Below are 25100 nucleotides of genomic sequence, written 5' to 3'. Positions count from 1 at the left end.
GCGAGGATCCCACATGGCATGGCAGACCTCTCCTGTCTTGCCTGCTGCTCCCCTCAGCACTGTATTTCAGTCAGTCTGCCTGTTCTGGTACCCGCTCTGTCTCTGGTTGATCCTCTCACCCTCCCGTGAATCTGGCCTGTATCCCCGTTCTTGTATAAATAAAAAATAAATCTTGAAAAAAACAAACAAACAAACAAAAAAGCATAGGCTTTAGAGTTAGACAGAACTAGGGTTCAAACCATGACTTAATACTTTATAATTTGGGGTTAGTGCCTACTTTCTGTATTCCTCAGTCTTCTAAAAAACAGGAATAATGCCATTTACCCTGCATGATCAATGTGAGGACTACGTGAGAATAATTGCTCATGGAGTATGATACAAACCTAGCAAATAGTAGGTGTTCAATATATAATGAAGTATTTAGAGTTGTCAAAATTAAGTATTTATGGGGCCTCCCTGGTGGCGCAGTGGTTGAGCGCTGGGTTGCGAAGCTGCCCACAGCCTCTGCAGCGCCGGTTCGATCCCCGGCTGCTCCCTGGCCACCGGAGGAGGGTCCTACATGGCGCGCAGACCTCTCCTGCCGCCCGCTGCCCCCCTCAGCAGTGTACTTCAGTCCTTCTGCCTGCTCTGCTCCCCGCTCTGGCTCTGGTGAATTCTCTCACCCTCCCGTGCTTCTGACTGTACCCAGTGCTTGTATAAATAAATAAATAAATCTTAAAAAAAATTAAAATAAAATTAAGTATTTATTCTTAGAATGAAAAAAGGATCCAAGATTCACATTGAGAAAACAAACATTTTAAATGTAAAACTTCCAGCCCTAACTAATTTATTGAGTCTCCTGATCACTCTCATTTAGGAGTGAAGATTGAAGTTTACTTATAGTAATTGAACTAATTCCATGAAACTCTGACCAGCAATTGCCATACAAATAGTAATCATTCTAAAGCATGAGCATTAAACATAAAATAATGATGTAACAGTTTTGCATTACTTTGCTCTGCATACATGATCAGACAAAATAATCTTAACATTGTTCAAATACTGGTCAGTGGGACCATCACAGTCCTTCAAGAAACACAGGTACATGTCTATAGAGAATATTAAAACAATGTTCTCATATGGCCCCAAAGACCTGGTCTACTAATGGAAGTTCCCTCAAACTTGGAGATGCATTTATATTATTTAAAAATAACAACATGGAACTTCCACTACTAGTCATGACAGAGTAATCAGTATTGGGTTTAACCTCCAAACGCTAAGCAATTTTTAATTGCTTTATGGCTCAAATAGATAAGATAAATTTTTTTTAAAGATTTATCTATTCATGCATACATACAAGAACTGGGGTACAGGCCAGATGTGCAGGAGGGTGAGAAGACTCACCAGAGACAGAGCGGGTAACAGAAAAGGTAGACTGACTGAAATACATTGCTGAGGGGAGCAGTGGGCGAGACAGGAAAGGTCTGCTGTGACATGTGGGTATCTCGCCGGCCAGCTGGGATTGAACCTGTGCTGCAGAGGATGTAGACAGCTTCACAGCGCTGCGTTCAACTGCCTGCGCCACCAAGGGAGGCCCCAAGGTAACTATTTTCAAGCATTAACAAAACATGCAGCATAAGACTACAGTTCTTGAAATAGGAGATAAACATGAGATGGGTTATCTCAGTGAGCCAATGATGCAGAGATCATCAGGGTTTGGGTGGCCAAGGAGGCTGTAATTCATAGGACAGAACACTACAGAGAAAAAAGTTGTTTGGGGTGAAATGGAGTGGAGGGAGGGGAGGGAAATAGAAATCTGCACACGTAAAGTCCCCTTGGGTCTTTGGCTGAGACCTGGGCTGTGTAAACGCAGGTTACTACTAGATGGGATTTATCAGAGAATACCTCCCACAGGGCTCAAAACTAAATAGAAATAACAGATGTCAAATAGCACTTCAATGGATCTCTGGTCCAGACACTGGCCCAGAGAACTAAGAATCTTCACTGAGCATCTTGGGCTTTCAGATGAAATGCCACAAGTCTTACTTTAAAAGTCGCTATTGCAACCTAGAGTTAAGGGCTATAAATAACTTCAGACTTATAAGAAAAATCAAGAGTCAAGTCTAGTAAAACATAAAACCAAGTCTGACACAATCAAGAGTATCTGCCAGTAATTTTCCTGTGTGCTACCATAAAACTCAACACCCTTTAAAGTAGACAATAAAATCCACATTCTCTTAATGTCATTGATATATTACATGATAAAATTACCATACAAAGAAGCAAGGAAATATGACTCATAATCAAATAAAAAGCAATCAATGGAAACAGATTCAAATATGAACCACTTGTTGAAATTAGCAGACAGGAACTTGCAAACAACTATTACATATTTGTACAAAGACTGAAAGAAAATACGGAGATATCTAAGAGAGAAATGGAGACTAAAAAAAGAAGCAAATGACAATTCAAAAACTGAAAAAACAATATCTAAAAAAATACACTGATGGCCTCTTAAGGGTGGATTAAATGGAGCAGAAAAGGGGGCAAAGGAATTTGAAGACAGATCAAATACATTAATCAATTGAAATAGGAAAAAACTGCAAAAAACTGAACAGAACTTCAGTGACGTTTGGGACATTAAGCAGTCCCAAAACACCTAAGTAACTTGAGTCCCAAGGAGAAAAAAAGAGAGCCTTGAACAGAAAAAATTTTAATAAAATCTGAATTTTAATAAAAGTTGAAAATTCCTCAGATTTGATTAAAAAAAATCAATTCACAGATTGAAGAACTTTAGAGACTCCCAAATTATGGCTAGTATAAATACAAAAATAAAACCAAGGCATACATGAGTCAAATTAAAGTTAAGCAGAAAAATAGTTTAACAATACACACTAAAAAAGAGCACAACAAGGGCCTCCCCTGGTGGCGCAGCGGTTGAGCGCTGGGTTGCGAGGCTGCCTGCAGCCTCTGCAGCGCCAGTTCAATACCCAGCCACCGGCAAGGGTCCCACAAAAAAAAAAAAAAAAAAAAAAGGCACAACAAAAAGAATAATGGCTGACTTGTCAGAATCAATGGCGGCTAGAAGACAGTGGAATTGCATTTTTAAAAAATATTTATTTATATATGCACACAAGAGCTGTAGTATAGGCCAGAGATGCGGGGAGTGAGAGGATTCACCAGAAACAGAGAAGGGAACAGAACAGGCAGACTGACTGAAATACAACTGCTGAGGAGAGCAGCAGGTAAGACTGGAGAGGTCTGCCTCAACATGTGGGTTTCTCTCTGGCCAGCTGGGGATCGAACTCGTGCTACAGAGGCTGCGGATTGCTTCAAAGTGCAGCGCTTAACCCCTTGCACCATGAGGGAGGCCCCAGAATTGCATTTTTAAAAGTGCTTATAGAGAAAAATCATCAACTGAAATTTCGAGATCCACTAAAGTATCCTACTCAAAAATGAGTATGAAATAAAGATGTTTTTGGATAAACAAAAGATGAAAAATTTTGTTGCTAAAACGTCTTGTTCAAGAAACATACAGTTGTTTAGACTTAAGAGAAAATGATTATCAAGATAAACTGGAATCCACAGGATGAAATGAAGAGCATCAGATGTAAAATATATGACAGAATAGAGCAAAGGATGAAGTGAAATAAATGGATTTTTTAAAACGATTTATTTATTTATACAAGAACCAGGATACAGGTAAAATGTGCGGGAGGGTGAGAGAATTCACCAGAGACAGAGTGGGGAACAGAACAAGCAGAATGACTGAAATACACTGCTGAGGGGAGCAGAGGGCGAGACAGAAGCAGTCTGCCCCACCACGTGTGTATCTCTGAGGCCAGCGGGGATCGAATTGGCACTGCAGAGGCTGTGGACAGCTTCACAGTGCTGCGCTCAATCACCTGTGCCACCAGGGAGGCCCAATAAATGGAATTTTATCTTTGTAAGGTTCTAACATTTTACATGAGTTGGTGCAATATTATTTCTATGAAAACCATGTTAAGTTACAGATGCACATTGTAATTCCCAGAATAACCACTAAAGCATAGTACTTATGAAAGACAGTTTTTAAAAAGTCAAGAAATAGCACCAGTTAAACTCAACTCAAACTATTCTACCTGAGTCCTAACTACATTATTCTCCTTGGATGGTATTTGCTGGTTTTAAGATCCTATTTTGATTCCTTTTTCCCTAATTGTGACTGGTATAAATTGTGGCCCCACAAAATATGAAATTAAAAAAATGTCTTTCAGTTATAAATCCAATGTGTCATTAGAAGTAGTGATGTATCTTTGGCAGGAATTTTCAGGAATACTTAAAATTTGACATTATACTTGTACAAATTATTTTTCTGAAAAATAATGTCCAATTTTATATAATTTGATTCTTTTAGAACAGAGACCTTTGAGAACTTTTTTCTTAAAAGTCCAGATAACACATCAACAAATGAACATGGTAATGTTTCAATAAAATTACTTAATAAGGGGCCTCCCTAGTGGCGCAGCGGTTGAGCACTGGATTGTGAAGCTGCCCACAGCCTCTGCAGCGCCAGTTCGATCCCTGGCCGCCAGGCAAGGGTCCCACATGGCATGCAGACCTCTCCTGCTGCCCGCTGCTCCCCTCAGCAGTGTATTTTGTCGGTCTGCCTGTTCTGTTCCCGGCTCTGGCTCTGGTGAATTCTCTCACCCTCCTGCGCTTCTGACTGTACCCAGTGCTTGTATAAATAAATAAATAAATCTTTTAAAAAAAATTACTTATTAAGATAAGCAACCAAGCTGTAGTTTGCCAATTCCTGGTTCACAAGATGCTAACAGAAAAAAATGTATTTAATTAAATCTACACTGATTAAATTTGTTAAAATATTTTAAAATGTTTTTATAAATTTAGGTATTTTTTCCTGTAACTTTTAATCCTGAGAGAAAGAATATAAACATTTTTTAAAAAAACACTGCTTCTTTAAAACATTATCTTTTTTCTCTCAAATATCACTGTATTTCTCTCTATTTTACCTTTAAAAACTATTTTTAAATAGGTTATGAAATTACCTTATGAAATTTTGAAAGCAAAACTCAAAGCTTTGTTCTCAGTTGTTTCCCTAGAGTCAACCATTATCACCATTTTCAATCTAGAACAGTGCTACCCAACAGAACTGTAGTGACATGTTTTATATCTGTGCTGTCCAAGACAGTAACCACTAGTCCGGTGACTGCTAGAACTTGAAGTATGGCTAGTTTGACTGAGCAACTGAATTTTTAGTTTTATTTAAGTTTAATTAAGTAGCTACATGTGACCAGTGGCTACTGTATTAGTGCAAATATAGAGAATCCTCCTAGAGCTATGGTTTCCTACCTTGTCCTCATAGTACAATTACCTAGAAAGCATTTCAAAAGCCAGTGCCCAAACCACACATCAGAATAAATATATCAAAATCTCTGGCCTCTAGCATCAGGTCCCTCCCCCTGCCCCACCAGAGATTCAAATATACAGCCAAGGTCAAAAGCCTCTGTTATAGAAAATTATCTTATAAGTAGAAAATATCAACCTACTATTAAAAAAAAAACAAAGACGTAGACTTCTCTTCTATGGTATTAATTTAAAAATAACGTCTAATTGCTCAGGTGCATATAAATTTTTATGTCTGTATTAGGTTTTCTCCAAAGTAAATCATTAGAGGCAATCTTTACTGAGATTTGATTGGATCTTAAAACCAGAAAAATGTTTCCAAGTAAGAAATAAGATTTTCCTCTTCGTTGTTTCACATGACATTAAAAAAAAATTTTCATTACATACTAGTAAAGGGCTCTTAAAAGAAAAATACATTTATCTAATAGAAAAATGGGCAAAAATGATTACCAGGCAATTCATAAAGGCAATCAAAACAGCTCATATTATGAAGAGATGCTTAATGATACTAGCACCAAGGCAAATTTAAGTTAAAATGAGATACCATTTCATAAACATCAAATCGGCAAAAAATTAAAAGTATAACAAACCCAAATGTTAGTGAGGATGTGGATCAACAGAAACCTTCATATATTACTAGAAGTATAAACTGTATAGTGAAGCTGAAGATAATCTATGATGCAACAATCTACGTTTCAGTTCATATCCTTGTACACGGCTTTATAACCAGTGTGCAGGGAATTGTTTAAGGGTTACCAGTGTGCTGAGTTATTGATGTCCTCAGACCTCAGTGAATAGGTAGGTAGATTTAGTGATAACTAGATACCTGGACCTGTCCTCTAGCCAGCAGGAACCTTACCTTTTTATCTCCATGTACTAATTCAATATTAGAAGTATCTGGAGAATCTCATGTGTGCAAGAAGTCACAAAAGAATGTTCACTATAGTATTGTTTGAAATAAAAAAAGACCCGAAGTAACCTAGTTGTATATATTCTATGTGAAAAAAATATACCTGTCTATACAATTATAACTGTTAAAAGGAAACAGATGTAACATGGATGACTCTCAAAAGCATAATACCAAGGGAAGAGGTAAGTTGCAGAATAATATAACACAATAAAACACCACTTATTTAAAGTTTAAGCAGTAGACTAAACAATACTTTAAAATTTTATATATGCTTACAAATGCAGTAAAAGTCTAAAAACATGTATGGGAATCGATACACACGGATCTTAGTATAGTAGTTACCTCTGCTTTCCCATTCCACATGTAAGGAACTTAGAAGTTGCCACTCTGTCCTAACACATAAAAGGCTGACCAGGTTGAAAAATCAACAACTCTTCTTGGGACTGTTACATGGACATCTCCATAAAAGGCAGAGGTACCATTTTCCTCACTTTAGCACAAGTTTTCAAAAAATTATATCCAAGCAACAGGCTATAGAACAATTATATTCTGATAACTAATGGGTACTTAATTAGAAATATCAATCATCCAGAGAGCTGTGACTTTTTTAAAGCATTACTCAAAAGGAGAACAGGGTCACATGAAAAATAAGATGACTGCTTTAGTTAAATTCTTCACTATTCTTTACTTACCAGTGGGAAGGTCGTCAGCTTTTGCCAACTCATTCTCTTCTATTCCAGGCATTCCTGCATCACCACCTCTTTTGATTTGTTCTGCACACACAACAAACGTTAATTCTATATTTCTCCTTATATGGTTTGAAGGAACGTAAAAATCAGCCTAAGAGGTTACTCTGACTTGATCTTGCTTTGAACATAGTTGCAACTCAAAGAGAACTTAATTCTGTTTTCTCCTTTATCAAAGGACCCAACTTTGCAATACCAGACACTAAATCATAATGGAACCAAAATAAAACAATATTCTTTATGATTGAAAATGTTCACTTGAAAGGGCCTCCCTAGTGGCACAGGGGTTAAAGTCTCAGCACTATCAAGTTATCTCCAGCCACTGTGGCATGAGTTCGATCCCCGGTCAGGCAGCTGGCATATAGTAGCAGCAGACCTCTCCTGTCTCTCCCGCTGCTCCCCTCAGCAGTGTATCTCAGTAGATCTGCCTGTTCTGCTCCCCACTCTGTCTTTGGTGAATACTTTCACCCCTACACCTCTGGTCTACACTTCAGTTTTGCATGTAGCAATAAATAAAAATAAATCTTTAAAAGAAAATGTTCACTTGAAAATGAGATAACAAAGTCAGTGTCCTATTAACACAAAACAAAACAGGAGTAATACCTTTTCCATGTGGAACATGATTGCTTGAGGGTTCTTCATTCTTCTCTGCAGCGTTCTCAGCTACTTTTGGTATATTTTTTGGTATTACATGATTGTTCATATCCAATTCATTTTCACCTTTTGATTGAACCTTGTTGACCTCTTGCTGCTGTTAGATAAAGATTTGTAAAGTAGATATTTTTCAGTTCAAAACATTAAACTATTGATACAACTATTAATTAATTAAATATTATGAAACACTTCATGTTTTGGAAACATAAACCATAGGTCCAAATTTCAAATACTTGCAGATGTGGGATATGATATTACTTTCTGTTCAGTTATTATACCTGATACAAAGTGAAATCACTTTTGTACTTTTATGCACTTTTAAAAGCCTCTCACCAAATAAATATTGACCTAAAATGTTAAGCAGAGGTAATTCTCTTTGGTTATACTTGAGGGAGTAATTCTGAAGCAGGAAGTTGCTAAGTCTGCTGCTTGGGGGAGTCTGCTGCTTAGATTCTGCTGCTTGCTGGAGTGGAGAAGTTGCTGGGTATACTGCTTATCCACAGTAGTAGCCACAGCTACCTTGATCCCCTTCCCAAACAATAGAGAATGACTATGCTATGATGGATGGGATGACAAGTTTCCTCATACAACCTGTATAAAACCCTGCCATTTCTGCTCTTTGGGGCTCAGACTTTTGGGAGTGATCCCAATGAGCTCACCAGTGTGACAATTAAATCTTTCTCTCCATCTCTCTGGGTGCCACCTGTTTTCTCTGGGAAACTGCTGTAACAATTCTGCAAGAAGACAGTCTCACTGAGCACTGTTGCTGTGGAGTATGACTCTTGGGCCCGATGGGCAGGGAGGGTTCTCTATAGGTACATCTTACAATCAATCAGGATAGGAGAAAGCAGGAGGAACATGGTGCCTCCTTAAGTGTGATAGATAGCTACTATTATCTCTCATTTAAGAAGAAAAAGTAAAGGTAGAAAACAAGCAAACTTCCTCCAGGCGCACTGGCAACCTATGCATAGACAGGAATGGCAAAACAATACACATGTGAGTCAACCTGCTGCAAACCATGTCATCTCCTTGGAAACTTAAATCTTCAGGTATACAATTAGGTCTGATTCAATTCTATTGATGGGACAGTTGTTTCTCTTGGTTGCATCACCTCATGGAAAAGTGTGACAGGTAAGGAGTCAAGTACACATTCCGGTTACCACATAGGTCCTTCTACTTAATATTTTATACATACATAAATGCTTTGTGAACTCTAAAGCACTATGCAATATAATTATTAGTAATGTTATTAAATGCAAAAGAACTAGAAATCAGTACGAAATCTAGAAAACAAGCCAAATCTTAGGATTTGTCACAATGAAGAAGAGTACTTTAGCAATCAGGTGTATATTCAAGTGTACCTGGCAAATAAAAAACAAAACATCTGCAATGTGCATCACATTTTACAAATTACTTTCAAATCTATCCTCTGTAGAGATAAATGAATAGTTTTAGGGAAATCAAATAAAACTGAGGCATAAAGAAGAAGGCTTACGTAGCTTGAGCAAGGTCACAAAGCTACAGAATTATAGAGAAAGAACTCAATCCAGTCTTTCTCATACCCACATTTTCTGGGAAGTTGGCATACCATAGCTAATTCTGAGGGCTTAATTGTTAATGAGAGAAATGACTGAAATTTTTGAACATGTCATTATGAAGACCAAGGGTGAGAAAATTCATGAGGTATACAACCTGAAGAGCCTTCCAGCATCTCTACATTTTTCTCTTAATACTGTATCATAAGACTATTTTCTATAGTGTTCCACTGTCTTGTAGATGTGGATAAGACAAAAATTAAAAGTCAACAGACTACTGTTCAAAAGTAATACTTCATTTAAAATAGTTAATAAAGATGTCATCCCTTTCATGCATTACTACTAACAGTACCTTTATGTGAATGGACATTAAATATTCTTGATAAAATAACTTTCTATGACACATTGGTGATTTGCTAAGGGGGCCATCTAGTTGTTTTTAAATAAACTGAAATAATACATTTTTTCTGAAATAATTTTAGATTTACAGAAAAGTAATTATCCTAATGCAGTTTCCCTTAATGTTAACAAATTACACAGCATAGTACATTTATAAGATCAACATTAGCATATTATTAACTAAACTCCAGGTTTTATTTAGAGTTAACCAGTCTATCCATTAAGTTCTTTTTCTGTTCCAGGATCCAATTCAGCATACTATACTGCATTTAAGTCCTCAGATCTACTTAGTCTCATTTGGTCTGTAATAATTTCTCTTCCTTTGTAGCATAAAAGTAGTAAACAAATGAGTATGGCTCTGTTCTAATTCAATTTATAGACACTAAAATGCGAATTTCTTACAATTTTCTTATATCATAAAACATTCTTTTGATTTTCACCATTTTTAAATATAATAATGATTCTTTACTCATACACAGTACAAAAATAGGCAGGAATTGGATCTAGTTTGCTGACTCCTTCTCCAGAGGAATTTCTAAGATGTGCTCAGTTAAAAAATGAAATCCCTAAATATAACCTATGTTTCTTTCATACAGCTAACACTGAGGTTTTTTTCCTATTAAAAAAACAACTCAAATTTCACAGACCCAACTTGTTTTAGTTGAAGATTAGATCTGAAGATTATAGTCATCTTTGTAAACCAGTGCTACTGCAATAATACACGAGAAATATATAAAGATAAACTTGTTTGGGTCATCTACTCAAAACAAAAACAAAAACAAAAACAAAAGATACAGTAGTCAGAGCATAAAGCCTGGTATGTTACCCTAGAAAGGAGTTCTCTAAGCATCTCTGATATTTGTTCCATTTAGAGTAAGATAATGGGGAAAGAAAAATTGGAGAGAACAATAATTAAAAATATAAATAATTCCTAATATAGACAGAAGAGCAGAAAGAAAGAACTACACTAGTCTTAATTCCTTGATCTGTTGCCCACACTGAAAACTAAATTACAAAGTCATAGTCATTCTTTTAGACTATTTTGTTGTCCTTGGGAGGCAAGAAGATAGCAAATTAATCCTATTATTTATATGCTGGGCTTGTAATAATACAATTGCAACAGCAACCTCTCTTCCCACCCCTATCTCTTCTGCATTCTACCATGTTCCTCAAACTGTTCAATGTCAAAATAATACTTCTGGCTGCCGTCAGTGCCTCTCCTTCACTATGGTATCTCACTCAGGCCTTTCACGGCTTAGTAATCCATCCTCACATCTCTTTTCAAGGTAAACTGCAGTGAGATAGTAGTTGTTCTAATTTGTTGATTCAAAAAATGAAATAGGAAAAAGAAATGATGCATTTAATATCCTGTTGTAAAGTAGTGAAATAGTCAAGAATGAAAATAAGGTTTCCTTAACTTTTAGTTCTCCAGGTGAGGTCTGCCAAAGATCAAAATAGTTTTTGCTATTCAACTTATCTTTACTCTAAATCACAATACTTTATAAAAACCATGGTTAATCAAATAAGATTTCAGGATGTAAAAAATTGAAACATGTTCTAATGACTTATCTTCAGACAATTTCCTCCATTTCTACAACATACATATGTATCAACAGAAACTGGATAAATTAATAAAAGTATTTGTTATCCCCCAAAATATGAATAAGAAATAGCTAGGGGTGGGCCTCCCTGGTGGCACAGGTGGTTGAGGACTGTGAAGCTGTCTGCAGCCTCTGCAGGGCGGGTTTGATCATGGGTGGCCAAGGAGAATCCCACATGGTGCCACGGACCTCGCCTGCTGCTCCCCTCAGCAGTGTGTTTCATCAGTCTGCCTGTTCTTTTCCCCACTCTGTCTCTGGTGAATCCTCTCACCCCTTGCGCATCTGGCCTGTACCCCAGTTCTTGTATAAATAAATAAATCTTTAAAAAAGAAAAGAAATAGCTAGGGGCTACTGTCTCATTTATGCATTTTACAAAAGAAATTCAAAGTAACAAATACTGATAATTAGGGGGAAAGATTCTCAATTTTTTCCTGTTTCTCAAAAGCATAAAATAGGAAGTAATTGATTTTTTTTTAATAAAATGTTATCCCCTTTACAATCTAGGAAGTATATTAACAGTGAATTTATTTTTAATAGTCAGATAAGAGATATTTAGCTCAAAATTAACTTTAAACGCTGAGATTATATTTTTGCAAAAGTCTAACTTATTCAGCAATAAGGCCACTTCAAGTCATTTTTAGAATTAGGCAGCCTTAGAATACTTAAAATACAATTGTAATGACAATAAGTACATATTTTAATTTCTAAATTGTAAGATTTATAACAAGAATATATTTTGATTGAAGTATTTTTTTAATTACCTTCTGCTCCTGCAAAAACTGGTCTGCTAACTTTTTAATATTTTCTTCATGTTGTGCTCTTAATTCCTTGATCTGTTGTCCACACTGAAAACTAAATTACAAAGATATCCTTTTAGACTATGTTATTCTCAAAAGTTGTCTAGAAGTTGACATACATTTATAAAAATAAAGCATTCTATTAACAGGAGAGTGACAGGGAAGAAGAAAGAGCAGACACAAAATTCTTAAAGCATTTGAACCTTTAACAGATTGTAAAGAATGCTAATAAAGCTAATTAAAAAAACAGAACCCAGAAAGATGAAAACAATTACTTTTCTATAATTTTTATAAACTGCATTTACAAAGAAACAATTGTCAAAGTGAACATCACTCACAGAAGAGAAAAACTTTTTCGTAAAGAAAACTGCTCAAGTCTGGCAAGATGGCAGCAGAGGGAAGGCATGGCTTACCTTTTCCATAAAATCACAACTAAACTGCAGCAGAACAAAGTTAACAGCCCCTGAGGAATAAAGAGATCACTACAGCATACAGCAGGAGTCACTGACAGGGAAAAGGGGTAGGAAAACTTTTTTTTTAAGATTTATTTTTATTTATGTATACAAGAGCTGAGTGCAGTCCAGAGGTGCCAGGATGGGGGATGGGGGAGGTGCGAGGATTCACCAGAGACAGAGTGGGGAGCAGAACAGGCAGGGCCACTGAAACATACTGCTGAGGGGAGCAGTGGGCAAGACAGGAGAGGTCTGCTGCACCATGTGGGTCAGTTCCTGGGCTGGGGATTGAACTAGTGCTGCAGTAGCTGCAGACAGCTCCATAGTGCTGAGACTTAACCCCTTGCGCCACTAGGGAGGCCCAGGAAAAACTTTAATTAAATTGTTTGCAGGGATACGAGACAGTATGGTTCACAAGAGGGAGGGGTAGCTGCCATGCTGAGCCATCCTAGAGCTACGGACTCCGGGGCACAGGCCCACATCAGGGAATTTGTTGTCCTGGCACTGCACTGGATAAGGGGTTATAGAGAGCTGGCATCCAGGACAGAGGGTGCAGGATTGGAGAATTATAGGAACAGAGGTACAGAGTATTACTACCTAGTTTGAACCTGAGACTGTCGTTATAGAACAGCTAGATAGTCAACCAGCTGCAAGAGCCAGGTCAAATCACCCATTTCCTCATAAAGGAGGCTGTTACTTATAGCCTGAAGATGTGATACTGTGATCACCTCCAACCGTTTCCCCTACTCTTGGGGTCAAAATCCAGACAACTAAACACTTTCACTAGCCAGAATTCAAGCACCTGAATCTTAACAATAGATGCAAGTACACTAGAGTAAGGCTCTGCACTGGAAAAACAAATAGAACATAGCCCAACTTTGTCTCAACTACAATCCATGTCTATTGCTAATATCTGGTGCTCAAACATAGCACAGAGGATAAAGCTGTTATAAGACAAGGGCCTCCCCAGTGGTGCAGCGGTTGAGTGTTGGGTTGTGAAGCTGCCCGCAGCCTCTGCAGAGCCGGTTCGATCCCCAGCCGCTGGGCGAGGGTCCCACATGGCGCGCAGACCTCTCCTGCGGTCCGCTGCTCCCCTCAGCAGTGTACTTCATCAATCTGCCTGTTCTGCTCTCCGCTTTGGCTCTGGTGAATTCTATCACCCTCCTGCGCTTCTGACTGTACCCAGTGCTTATATAAATAATAAATAAATCTTAAAAAAAAAAAAGACTATATGAAAATATTTAGGTTGAGGAGTTGGTCTAGAGGAGGAGAAAAATGAGGATCCCTACTATACAACTTTGATACCCGGAGTAAAGTAGGAAACTTGAATCTCTGATAATCACTGGAGGTGACTCTTCACTGTCCTGCTATCTCGGTTCCTCCTACCTGTTACCCCTTGCCAGTACCAGTTCTCTGGACACCTGAATAGATGCAAAGGTAAATAAATTTATCCCTACTATAACCTATAAAAACTAACAAGGAAGAGACAGAAAAAGGTATCACAAATGCTGGAGCAAAACACCCCAGGAGAAGTCTCTTCAGAACTGCAGCGTATGCCTGAAGAGGAATTCAAAGAGTTTCTAACAATGCTTACTGAACTAAAAATAAAAATGGATGATGTTAAAAAGGAAAATAAAGACCAAAAAAATATGAGACTGTTACTACTAGAATTAATGGACCTAAAAAAATACTATGATTGAATTTAAAAATATAGTAGAGGGTCTTAATAGCACACAAATACAACAGATAGAATTAGTGAATTTGAAAGCACAGTGTCAGAGAACACACGACTAGAACAACAAAGAGAAAAAAAGAATAAAAAAAAAAAAGAAAATATTGTAAAGACCCTTTGAGACACATAAAAAGAAACACCACCTGTGTTGTGTGTATTATTATTGGTATCATTGTAGGGGAGATGGGAGGGTGGTCCCAGAAGGAAAAAGGAAAGAAAAAGGCATAGAAATTTTATTTATGAAATAATCACTGAGAACCACTGCTACTTAGGAAATTAACCAGACACCCTGATACAAGAGGCCACAGAGTTCCGAACTAATACCAGACAGATACACCATAAGACATACTATAATAAAACTCTTGAAAACCACTAACAAGGACAGAATACTAAAAATATGGAGGAAAAAAGGGGCTAAACTATAAAAGAACAGCAATTAAAATGTTCATGGAATTTATCAGTAGAAAATATACAAGCAAGAAGCGAATGGCATGAGACAGTTAAATTACTCTGAGAAAAAGATTTCCAGTCCAGGGCCTTCCTGGTGACACAAGGGATTAAGATGCAACCTCTGAAGCTATCAGCAGCCACTGCAGCATAAGTTTGATCCCCGGCCAGGGAGCTATCCACACAGCACAGGAGACCTCTCCTGACTCACCCACTGCTCACCTCAGCAGTGTATTTCCGTCAATCTGCCTGTTCTATTCCCCACTCTGTCTCTGGTGAATCCTCTCACTCCCTCACACCTCTGGCCTATACCTCAGTTCTTGTATGCATAAATAAATATATCTTAAAAAAAAAAAAAAAGATTTCCAGTCCAGAATTCTTTATCCTGTAAGATTAACACTCAAGATATTCAAGTTTTTGCTTCACTGATAAACAAAAACTAAAAGAATTGATCAATAGGGGCCTCTCTGGTGACGCAGGGGTTAAAGATGGTGCTATCAAGCTACACCAGCCACTACAGCATGAGTTTGATCCCCATCAGCCAGGGAACAAACCCACATGGCGCAGCAGACCTGTCCCGTCCCACCCACTGCTTCCCTCGGCAGTGTATTTCAGCAGATTTGCCTGTTCCACTCCCCACTCTGTCTCTGGTGAATCCTTTCACTGCCCCCGCTATCCCTACCCCCGCCCACCTCTGGCTCACACCCCAGTTCTTGTAAGCAAAAATAAATAAATCTTTTTTAAAAAGAGAATTGATCAATAACAAGTCAGACATGAAAGAAGTACTAAAGGAGTTATTATAACAGCAACAGAACAACAAATATAGAGGTAACAATCACTTAAATTATATAACTATCTAGATTTAACAACTCAACAATAACATATATAGAGAAAAAATACTGTCCACGACCTCAATGATAAAAATGACTTTGGAGACTCAACTCTTATGGTAAGGGAAAGAAAAGCAAAAATGAACAACTGGGATTACCTCAGTGGAAAAGCAATTACACAGCAAAAGAAAATATAAGTAGATTAAAAAGGCATCCTACTGAATGGGAGAAAATATTTACATATTACATAATTGACAAGGGATAAATACCCAAGATATATTAAAAACTAACAGAATTCAACAATAGAAAATAAGCAAGGCAATTATTAAGTGGGCAGCAGATCTAAACAGACAATTCATCAAAAAAGGATATCCAGAAGGCCAACATGGAAAAAATGTTTACCATCACTCCCAATAAGAGAGGTGCAGGTTAAAAACACAGTAAAATATCATCTCACACTTTTAATAAGTGAGAATGGCACATATTAAAAATACTCCTAACAAAAGCTGACAAGAATGCAGAGAAAGAGGGGCCCTATTATACTGTTGGTGGGAATGTAAACTGTATAGATTGTATAGATTGCTTATGTATAGATTGCTTATGGAAAGCAATCTGTATTTGCCTTAAAAAATTGAAAATGAAAACACCATTTGATCAGCAATTTAACTCTTAGGCATGCTTCCAAAGAATGAAACTATGAATCCAAAAAAACTATATGTTCAACAATGTTTATTGCTGCAATATATACAATAGCTAGGATATGAAAACAACCTATGTGTCCACTATAGAGGATTGGATCAAGACGATGTGGTATAGATACACAATGGCATACTATTCAGCCATAAGGAAAGATTAAATGATGCTATTTATGATGAAATGGAAGGAATTCAAGAGAATTATATCTATAGTAAGGAAAGTCACAATGACAAACAAATGCTGGACATTTATATAGTGAGCAATTTGACAAGGCAAAATTTCTAAAAATACTAGCAAACAATAAATGAAATGAGGCTTCTAAGGTTAATAAGGGAGAGGGACAATTGGTTAAATGTGGTAAGGGGAAAAAGAAAAGAAAAAGTCGTTTCTCCTATTTTCATGCATGTTTTTAATGAGTACATGTGAAAAGACATTCTCTACATATAGGTTCTCAATTTTCCCTTATTTTTTTTAAGATTTATTTTTATTTATTTATGCATACAAGAAGTGGGGTGTAGGTCGGAGGTGCAGAGGTGGGAGGATTCACCAGAGACAGAATGGGAAGCAGAACAGGCAGATATACACTGCTTAGAGGAGCAGTGAGAGACACAGGAGAGGTCTGCTGCGCCATGTGGATCAGTTACCTGGCCGGAGATTTAACTTGGCTGCAGTGGCTGCTGATAGCTTCACTGTGCTGAGACAACTCCTTGTGCTACCAGGGAGGCCCCCTCAATTTTCCCTTGTAATGGAAGGTAGTGATAAATCAGTATGCAGAAATCCATAAATTTATCCAAAGTCCTTTTTTAATCTTAACTTAAAAAAAAAAGACTTCTCCCCAAAACCTCAATACAAGAATCACAAAAGAAACTGTGAGACCAATATATAATAATAGATGAGAAAGCTAGAATTATGAGTTGATGAAAGGTGATGGCAGATGGTTCATCCACTAATACTTTAAAAATAATCATAAAGGCCTAAATCATGTAAAGAGTAGCAATAGAAGAAGAATAAAGAAGATCGAATAGAAACATCAGGAGAATGTGTAAAGGAACAAAACAGACTAAATAGTATGAATTTTCACTTGACAACTAATCAAAGGATACAAATAGATCATTCATGCAAGAAGAAACTTATAGTTAAGAAATATAGGGCTTCCCTGGTGGAGCAAGAGGCTGAGATGAAACCTATGAAGCTATTTGCAGCCACTGCAGCATGAATTCAATCCCCGGACGGCTAGGGAACTATCCACATGGCACAGCAGACCTCTCCTGTGTTTCCCACTGCTCCCCTCAGCAGTGTATTTCAGCCAATCCACCTATTCTGTTCCCTGCTCTGTCTCTGGTGAATCCTCTCGCCCCCCCCCCAACACTCTGGCCTATACCCCAGTTCTTGTATGCATAAATAAATAAATTGTTAAAAAAAAAAAAGACATACACAGAAAATGTTACCTTTCATATTAAAATGCAAGTTAGACTTCTCAGTCCTATACTAGTAAAATTACGTTAGAATTATAAAATAGTCAATGTTGGTGGGGCTATATTATATTACATATTATAAATTAGTACCATCACTTCAGAAAGCAATCTTTCATAGGTGTGATGAGCACAACAAAACCGATAAAACATTGTGTCTCAGGAATTCATTATTTAACAATATAAACCAGTTTATATTTATTTAACAATATAAACTCATAGGTTATGAGTTTATATAACCTATGCGGGGGGAAAATCCTTTGTGAATAAACATTTTCATAGCTGATAAGCCATTATATGAGAAGAGGTAAACTCCTACAATGGTATAACTACTAAGAAAGATTAAACACGCTTTGGTACATTAATATAATATAATGGAATAATATATTACTTTAAATGTGTTAAATTTTTTATTCTATAGATATATGGGAAAGTATTAAATAAGGTTAGGTTAAAATACAGTATTTTTAGTGATGGAAGCTATCAGTAAAATAAAAAGACACCCTTTTGAATGGGAGAAAATATTTGCATATCATACATCTGACAAGGGGTTGATATTTAAGATTTATAAAGAACACATGCAACTCAACAAAAGAAAGCAACCAATCAAAAAATGGGCACAAGAGCTAAATAGATACTTCTCCAAGGAAGACATATGGATGGATGGCCAACAAGCACACGAAAAAATGGTCATCATCACTTATCATTAGGGAAGTGCAAATCAAAACCACAATGAGATATCTCAAAACTATGATGGTGGCACATATCAAAAAGACCAGAAAAAATAAGTATTGGTACAGATGTGGAATCCTCTACCACTGTTGGTGGGACCAGCCCCTCTGGAAAACAGTATGAAGGTTTCTCAAAATATTAAATCTAGAACTAACATATGATCCAGCAATTCCATTCTTAAGTATCTACCCAAAGAATGCAAAAACACTAATTTGAAGGGAAATATGCACTCCTACATTCACTACAGCACTAGTTACAATAGCCAAGTTATAGAACAACCTAAGCGCACAAGGACAGAGGAGCGGAGCAGAAAAATGTGCTAGGTATACACAATGGAATATTATTCAGCCATATAAAAAAAAGATGAACTCTTGCCATTTGTGACAACATGGATGGAACTGGAGGGGATTCTGCTAAGTGAAATAAATCATAGGGAAAAAGAAAAATAACAGGTGGTTTCACTTATATGGAGAATATAGAGAAACAAAACAAAGGGTCAGACAAAACCAAACCAATAATCCCTAGTAATCTGACTGGAACTGAGGTTACCAGATGGGGAGGAGGTAAAACAGAGGAGAGGGAATACAATGGATCATAGTAGGATCTAAGGGGTGCCTTGGTGGTGGGTGTAGTGTAGTGACATGCATCTGATTAGGTGTGTTCCTATGTCTCTGAATCACATACAGTGTCATAAAGCAATGTTACCTCAAGAAAAAAAAAATCAAGAAAACAAAAATAGTGCTTTAAAATGTGGCTAATATTTAACATTTTTGGTGCACAGACCTAAAAAATACCTGTCACAAAAAATTAAAGATAAAGATATGATAAACATTTTTAAAGAGTGATTGCTAGACAGGTCCCTAAGAGTTACCCTGACCTCGTCACTGAGTATGAAGGTGTAAGCAAGGGAACTAAAATGTGGACAGGGGAAGCAGCTAGCACTTGGTCCTTCTCTTCTGGGGACATCTCCCAGGGTCAGCTTTATCTTCTGGATGCCCTTCAAAAAGAACCACAGAATCTTTTCCAATCTTTGCCACATCTAATTTGATAAAGCTTAGGTCTTATAAGATTTTCTGTATCATAATAAATTCTACTACAGGGTAGATTCAACATGTTGTAATAAATATTTACATGGTGTTTAACATTAAAAAAATAGTGTATGAATCTCAAAGACATATAGAAAGACAATAAGGAAGGAATTTAAAAGATCTAAGAAAACAAGAGAAGAACAACAGACGTCAGAAAGGAAGAAATGAATTGTCCAAATGTTGGACAAATATTCCAGAGTTATAAATATCTGTTGCCATGTAGCATCTTACCTCTCATATTCTAATCTCTTCACAAGGTAAGTATTATTTTTCCTATAGTCCTGAAGCTGGTCTTCTTGTCGAAGAAACTCCTGTCGAAGCTCAGCAAGTTGCTCTATTCAACAAGAAACAAAGGAATATAGTTTACTCTAATGCTTCCTATTTGGAGGTTATAGAATCTTTTTTAATTATATTTACTTTTTAATTTCTTTACTCATACTGTTAATCAGTTAAATTCTATAACTAATATCACATTTGATTGTTTTTTAACACATTCTTGGGCAATAAAATTAATTTTGAAAACATTAATCAGAAATATAAAAGATTGCACATCTTTTCACCTACTGGAGACAGTACAAAAAAACTATCTCTTTAAACCTATCTAACTTTATGTAAGTAGGGAAAAAAAATCATACTTTTTAGGTATGTTGGCTATGGACACAGAATTCAAGGTTTCCTTTTCATTTTATTTTTTTAAAATTTTAAACTTGATAATCTTTATTTATTTATGCATACAAGAGCAGGTGTGTAGGGGTGTAGGCCAGAGGTGTGGGGAGTGCGGGGAGGGTTTTCACCAGAGACAGAGAGGGGAGCAGAACAGGCAAACTGACTGAAATACACTCTGAAGGGAGCAGTGGGAGAGACAGGAGAGGTCTGCTGTGCCATGTGGGCTAGCTTCCTGGTTGGATAGCTTCATAGTGCTGAGACTTTTTTCCTTTTTAAAATTTATTTATTTATGCATATAAGAACTGGAGTACAGGCTAGAGGTGCAGGCAGTGAGAGGATTCACCAGAGAATTAACCCCTTATGTCACCAGGGAGGCCCACCTTTTCATTTTAGATAGTGTTTGACTCTGAATTTAGATGCCAATCACTTTAAATATCATTTGTACTACTTCTACTGATGCTAAGCTTACTTATACTATAATTCAGTTTTCAGAGCTCATAATTTCTGGACTAGGGATAAAAATTTTATTAATTGTTATGAAAAACATGAAAGTCCAAGCTGGATAGTAAATTAAAAGCTGGGCCAGCTGCTCATTTGTGAACTTTTATCCATGATCATTGGCCCTCATTTTCTATGTCTCTCCCTCAGTATCTGACTACAAATAAAAAAAATGCCCAGAGAAGAGTAAATGCCAGTTTTTTGTTAATTAAAAAATTAGCTAACAGCATTAGCAGTTAAATAAAAGTAGTAGTTAAGAAAGTCTTAATTTTTATAAATGGGAACAGAAGTTTACAGCAGGGTCTAAGAATACTAAAACATATCTAACCATAATATATCAATATTATAACTATACATAATATCTACTTTCATGAAAGACTTACAGAATTAGTTTTATTAGTTTTACTTTATTTTTTAAAAAGATTTATTGTTATTTATTTATACAAACATTGGGTAAAACTGAGGGAGGGTGAGAGAATTCACCAGAGCCAGAGTGGGGAGCAGAGCAGGCAGAAGGACCGAAGTACACTGCTGAGGGGAGCAGCGGGCGGCAGGAGAGGTCTGCGCGCCATGTGGGACCTTCCTCCGGTGGCCAGGGAGCAGCTGGGGATCGAACCGGCGCCGCAGAGGCTGCGGGCAGCTTCGCAAGCCAGCGCTCAACCGCTGTGCCACCGGGGAGGCCCTTATTAGTTTTACTTTAAAGGCATTCCAAAACTTTAGAATAAATGTTTAAAAAATAGAGGTATCCATATATTTATAATATAATTGTATCCATGTAAAATTTCTATCAGTAATTGTGCTTAGTGGCAGGATTCTGAGCACATTCTTAATTTCTCTACAAATTTTATTATGGAATCATAAATAACAATGACAATAAATAAAAAATTTTATATCAGGGGGCCTCCCTGGTGGCACAAGGGCTTAAGCACTGCACTGTTTTGTTTTGTTTTTTAAATTAAGGATATTATAAAAGCCAATACAGAGCAAAGCAAATTATTCTGATTAACTATACAGTCTCTAATATTTGAATAGATTTCACAGAGGATGCAGAGCAGTGTTTTGCTATCCTTTAATAAGAGTTCTAAGACTAATTTATCATTTTAACAAAAAGAAAGCTAATTTTTAGTTTTTTAAAAAGTTTTATTTATTGAGGTGACATTGTTTTACAACACAGTATATGCCTTCAGGTAAAAGGTGTACACCTCTACAGTTGCATGCTATTTCACCAAAGAACATTTAATATCTAAGTTGTTAGCAACTTTCAAGTATCATGCAGTATTGGTAATTGTAATCACCACACTGTTTATTAAATCCCCCAAATATAGTCATTTTAACATTCCCTTACCCCACCCAGCCCCATACTATCTTTCTATGAGTTCAGTCAAGACACATTTTAAATTTCTCTTTTCACTCTTTTAATTCTCCAGTATGTAAACATGACTGATCTTCATAGTTTTTCACCTATTACTCCACCTCGGATAAAAGTAACAAATCTGAAGGCAGGAAGCCCTGAATAACACATTCACCGTGCAGCTGATCTCTGGCCCATGTCCTAAAACACAGAGCTAGAGGTAGCAGGAGCTCTGGCCCAAGTGTGGATGTTGATTTTATAAGCTATGGACATTAATTTTACTTGTAGCTAAAGAATGGAATTAGTACAGTTAATCTGTGCTCAGGCAGAAATGGTTCTAGAACTGAAAAGTTACTCTCATTAAAAAAAAATATAAGTGGGCCTCCCCGGTGGCGCAGTGGTTAAGCGCTGGGTTGATCGCTGGATTGCGAAGCTACCCGCAGCCTCTGCAGCTCCGGTTCGATCCCTGGCTGCTCTCCGGCCACCAGAGGAGGGTCCCACATGGCGCGCAGACCTCTCCTGTCGCCCGCTGCTCCCCTCAGCAGTGTACTTCGGTCCTTCTGCCTGCTCTGCTCCCCGCTCTGGCTCTGGTGAATTCTCTCACCCTCCCGCGCTTCTGACTGTACCCAGTGCTTACATAAATAAATAAAAATAAATCTTTAAAAAAAGACAAAAAGAAAAAACAAATATAAGAAAACCAAAAATAAACAAAACCCAGCACCACTTAACATAGCAGCTACTAAGGAATGGACCTCAATTGGTGATCTTTAGAACTCTTTCTGATTTCTTTTTCCAACACAATAAAATAACCTAATTAACTACGTTTACCTTCAAAATGAACCTGAGGTTTAGTATGGTTTCAACATTTGGGATGGCTTCTCTGCCACCCCACAAAACTTCTCACTAACAGTATTTTAAATTCCTTTTTCAGGAAATAAAGTTTTCATTTCTAAGTGGAGAAAAAAGGCTTAAAATACAATTGATAAAGGAATACAAAACATCAGTATGAGTTTCAGTCCATGTAAAACATCAGATTCTTTTCTGTTTGAACACAGGGAAAGGATTCTAAAGTAGAGAGCTAATCAGTACTTTGAGTGAGTCACAAGACTTGAAAAGGGGGTTAAAAACAAGACCAGAAAACAAAAGGAAACACAAAATTTCCTATATCGCAGTTTACTTTCCACTGAACACAAAGATATCCCATATCTAGAGTGGTTCTTCTAGGCCACCACAGCAGGATTCTTAGAGTAACCTGAGATCAGATTGTGCAGGATGGTTTATCTCCCAACAGTAGACACTGGGGAATGTTATAGAGATATGGTACACTCCCCCAATTTAATTTCAAATGAGGTTAAGTATTTACTTCTTGAAAATTCTGATTTCAAATTTTCTTGTAGTAATATGAATAAGAATAAAGTAAGCTATTAAAAATAAATCAGTGTATCCTAGAATCTTAATCTATTAACTTAGGGGACTAAAACCAACTCTTTTTTTACACATATATTTTATTTTATATATTTCTTACATTATTTTTCATTTTTGCACAATGTATGCATTTTCATCTTGGTTATATTCCCCAGACAATTGCACCCCCCTCTAATTTTGACCCCAATCCTTCCTCTCCCCATCCTTCTCCCCCCCCCCCCCCCCGTAGTGTGCCTCTGGTTTATAGTTGCTTGTTGATTTTGATTTTTTCTTTATTATAGTTATTCTTTTTCCTGGTCCCTTATTTAGGTTTTCTAAATTCCTGCTATGAATGAGACCATCCGGTATTTTTCTTTTTCTTTCTGGCTTATTTCGCTGAGCATGATCCCTTCCAGCGCCATCCATGTTGCTGCAAATTGCATGAGTTTATCTTTTTTGATTGCTGAGTAATATTCCATGGTGTATATGTACCATCTTCTTGATCCAGTCATCTATTTTTGGGCATTTGGGTTGTTTCCAAAGCTTAGCTATTGTAAATAGTGCTGCTATAAACATAGGGGTACAGGTGCCCTTTTCAATTAATGTTTCTGTGTCATTTGGGTATATACCTAGGAGCAGAACTGCTGGATCATATAGAAGCCCTATCTTTTGTAGGTTTAGGAATCTCCACACAGCTTTCCATAGTGGTTGGACCAGTTTGCACTCCCACTAGCAGTGCAGGAGAGTTTCTTTTTCTCCACATCCTCACCAACACTTGTTGTTGCTAGTTTTTTCATATGTGCCATTCTCACTAGTGTAAGATGGTATCTCACTGTAGTTTTGATTTGCATTTCCCTGATGATAAGGGATGTTGAACATTTTTTCATATGCCTGTTGGCCATTTGCATTTCCTCTTTGGAGAAGTTTCTTTTTAGCTCCTCTGCCCATTTTTTGACTGGATTATTTTCTTTGTTTTTGTTGAGTCTCATCAGCTTTTTGTAGATTTTTGTGATCAGTCCTTTATCATTAGTGTTGTGTGCAAAAATTTTCTCCCAGTCATAAAAACCAACTCTTAATCATTATATATACAAGAAAATATTAACTACCACAAAGTAATTAATTAAAACACTTAAGGATAAATGTTTTGCAATCGGACAAGTTTTGTTCAGAAAATTTTATTTAGCTCTAAGTATTTCTTAATTCCTGAGGATTTTTGACATTAGTGACCTTTATCTTTAAGCTGTAATTAAGTTTCTTACCTTTTAAATGATGTATGTCTGCCATCTGATATGATATGTTGTTCTGTAGTTTAACCTAAAAAAAATTAAGTTTTCATTTTACTAAAGAATACGTAGTTTTGTTCACACTTTTTTTTTTTTTGCTTATATTCACTTTTAACTTGATCATAAACACAAAAGAAAAAACTTTAATTATTTATGTATACCCCACCTCTTTTCAAAAGGAATTACAGAAATTCTGGGGTTATATCACTCACTTTAAACTTGCACAAAAATGATAACAACTTACAAAAGCCTTAGAGTTTCAGCTGAATATTGCTCAATGCTTTCCCAAAACCTTACAAGAGGCAATCTCATCTCATATTTAAAAAAGAACTGTTTGATTTAATTAATGTCAAATCAAAAATAATCAATGCTTATCAAGCACCCATAGCATGACAGATACTACACAGGAGTCATTGCTATGG

At 36.8% G+C, this 25100-nt stretch overlaps 1 protein-coding gene across 6 annotated transcripts in view; it reads right to left on the bottom strand.

Moving 5' to 3' along the window:
* Nucleotides 1–25100, bottom strand: part of GOLM2 (golgi membrane protein 2) — a gene marked incomplete at both ends in the record, with an annotated part of 84636 nt that overhangs the window by 31682 nt on the left and 27854 nt on the right. For 4 of the 6 annotated variants that reach the window (XM_084239647.1, XM_084239650.1, XM_084239648.1 and 1 more), the window contains 5 exons: nt 6988–7068; nt 7645–7786; nt 11992–12082; nt 19708–19810; nt 24655–24709. In XM_084239647.1, coding sequence (XP_084095773.1) covers nt 6988–7068; nt 7645–7786; nt 11992–12082; nt 19708–19810; nt 24655–24709 — 472 coding nt within the window. Of the gene's footprint in view, nt 1–6987; nt 7069–7644; nt 7790–11991; nt 12083–19707; nt 19811–24654; nt 24710–25100 lie in introns of all 6 variants that reach the window. The other 2 variants (XM_084239646.1, XM_084239649.1) reach the window with 1 other exon arrangement.

This window comes from Talpa europaea (assembly GCF_964194135.1).
Source record: "Talpa europaea genome assembly, chromosome: 8".
Lineage (NCBI taxonomy): Eukaryota > Metazoa > Chordata > Mammalia > Eulipotyphla > Talpidae > Talpa > Talpa europaea.
This window is presented reverse-complemented; position numbering and strand designations above follow the sequence as displayed.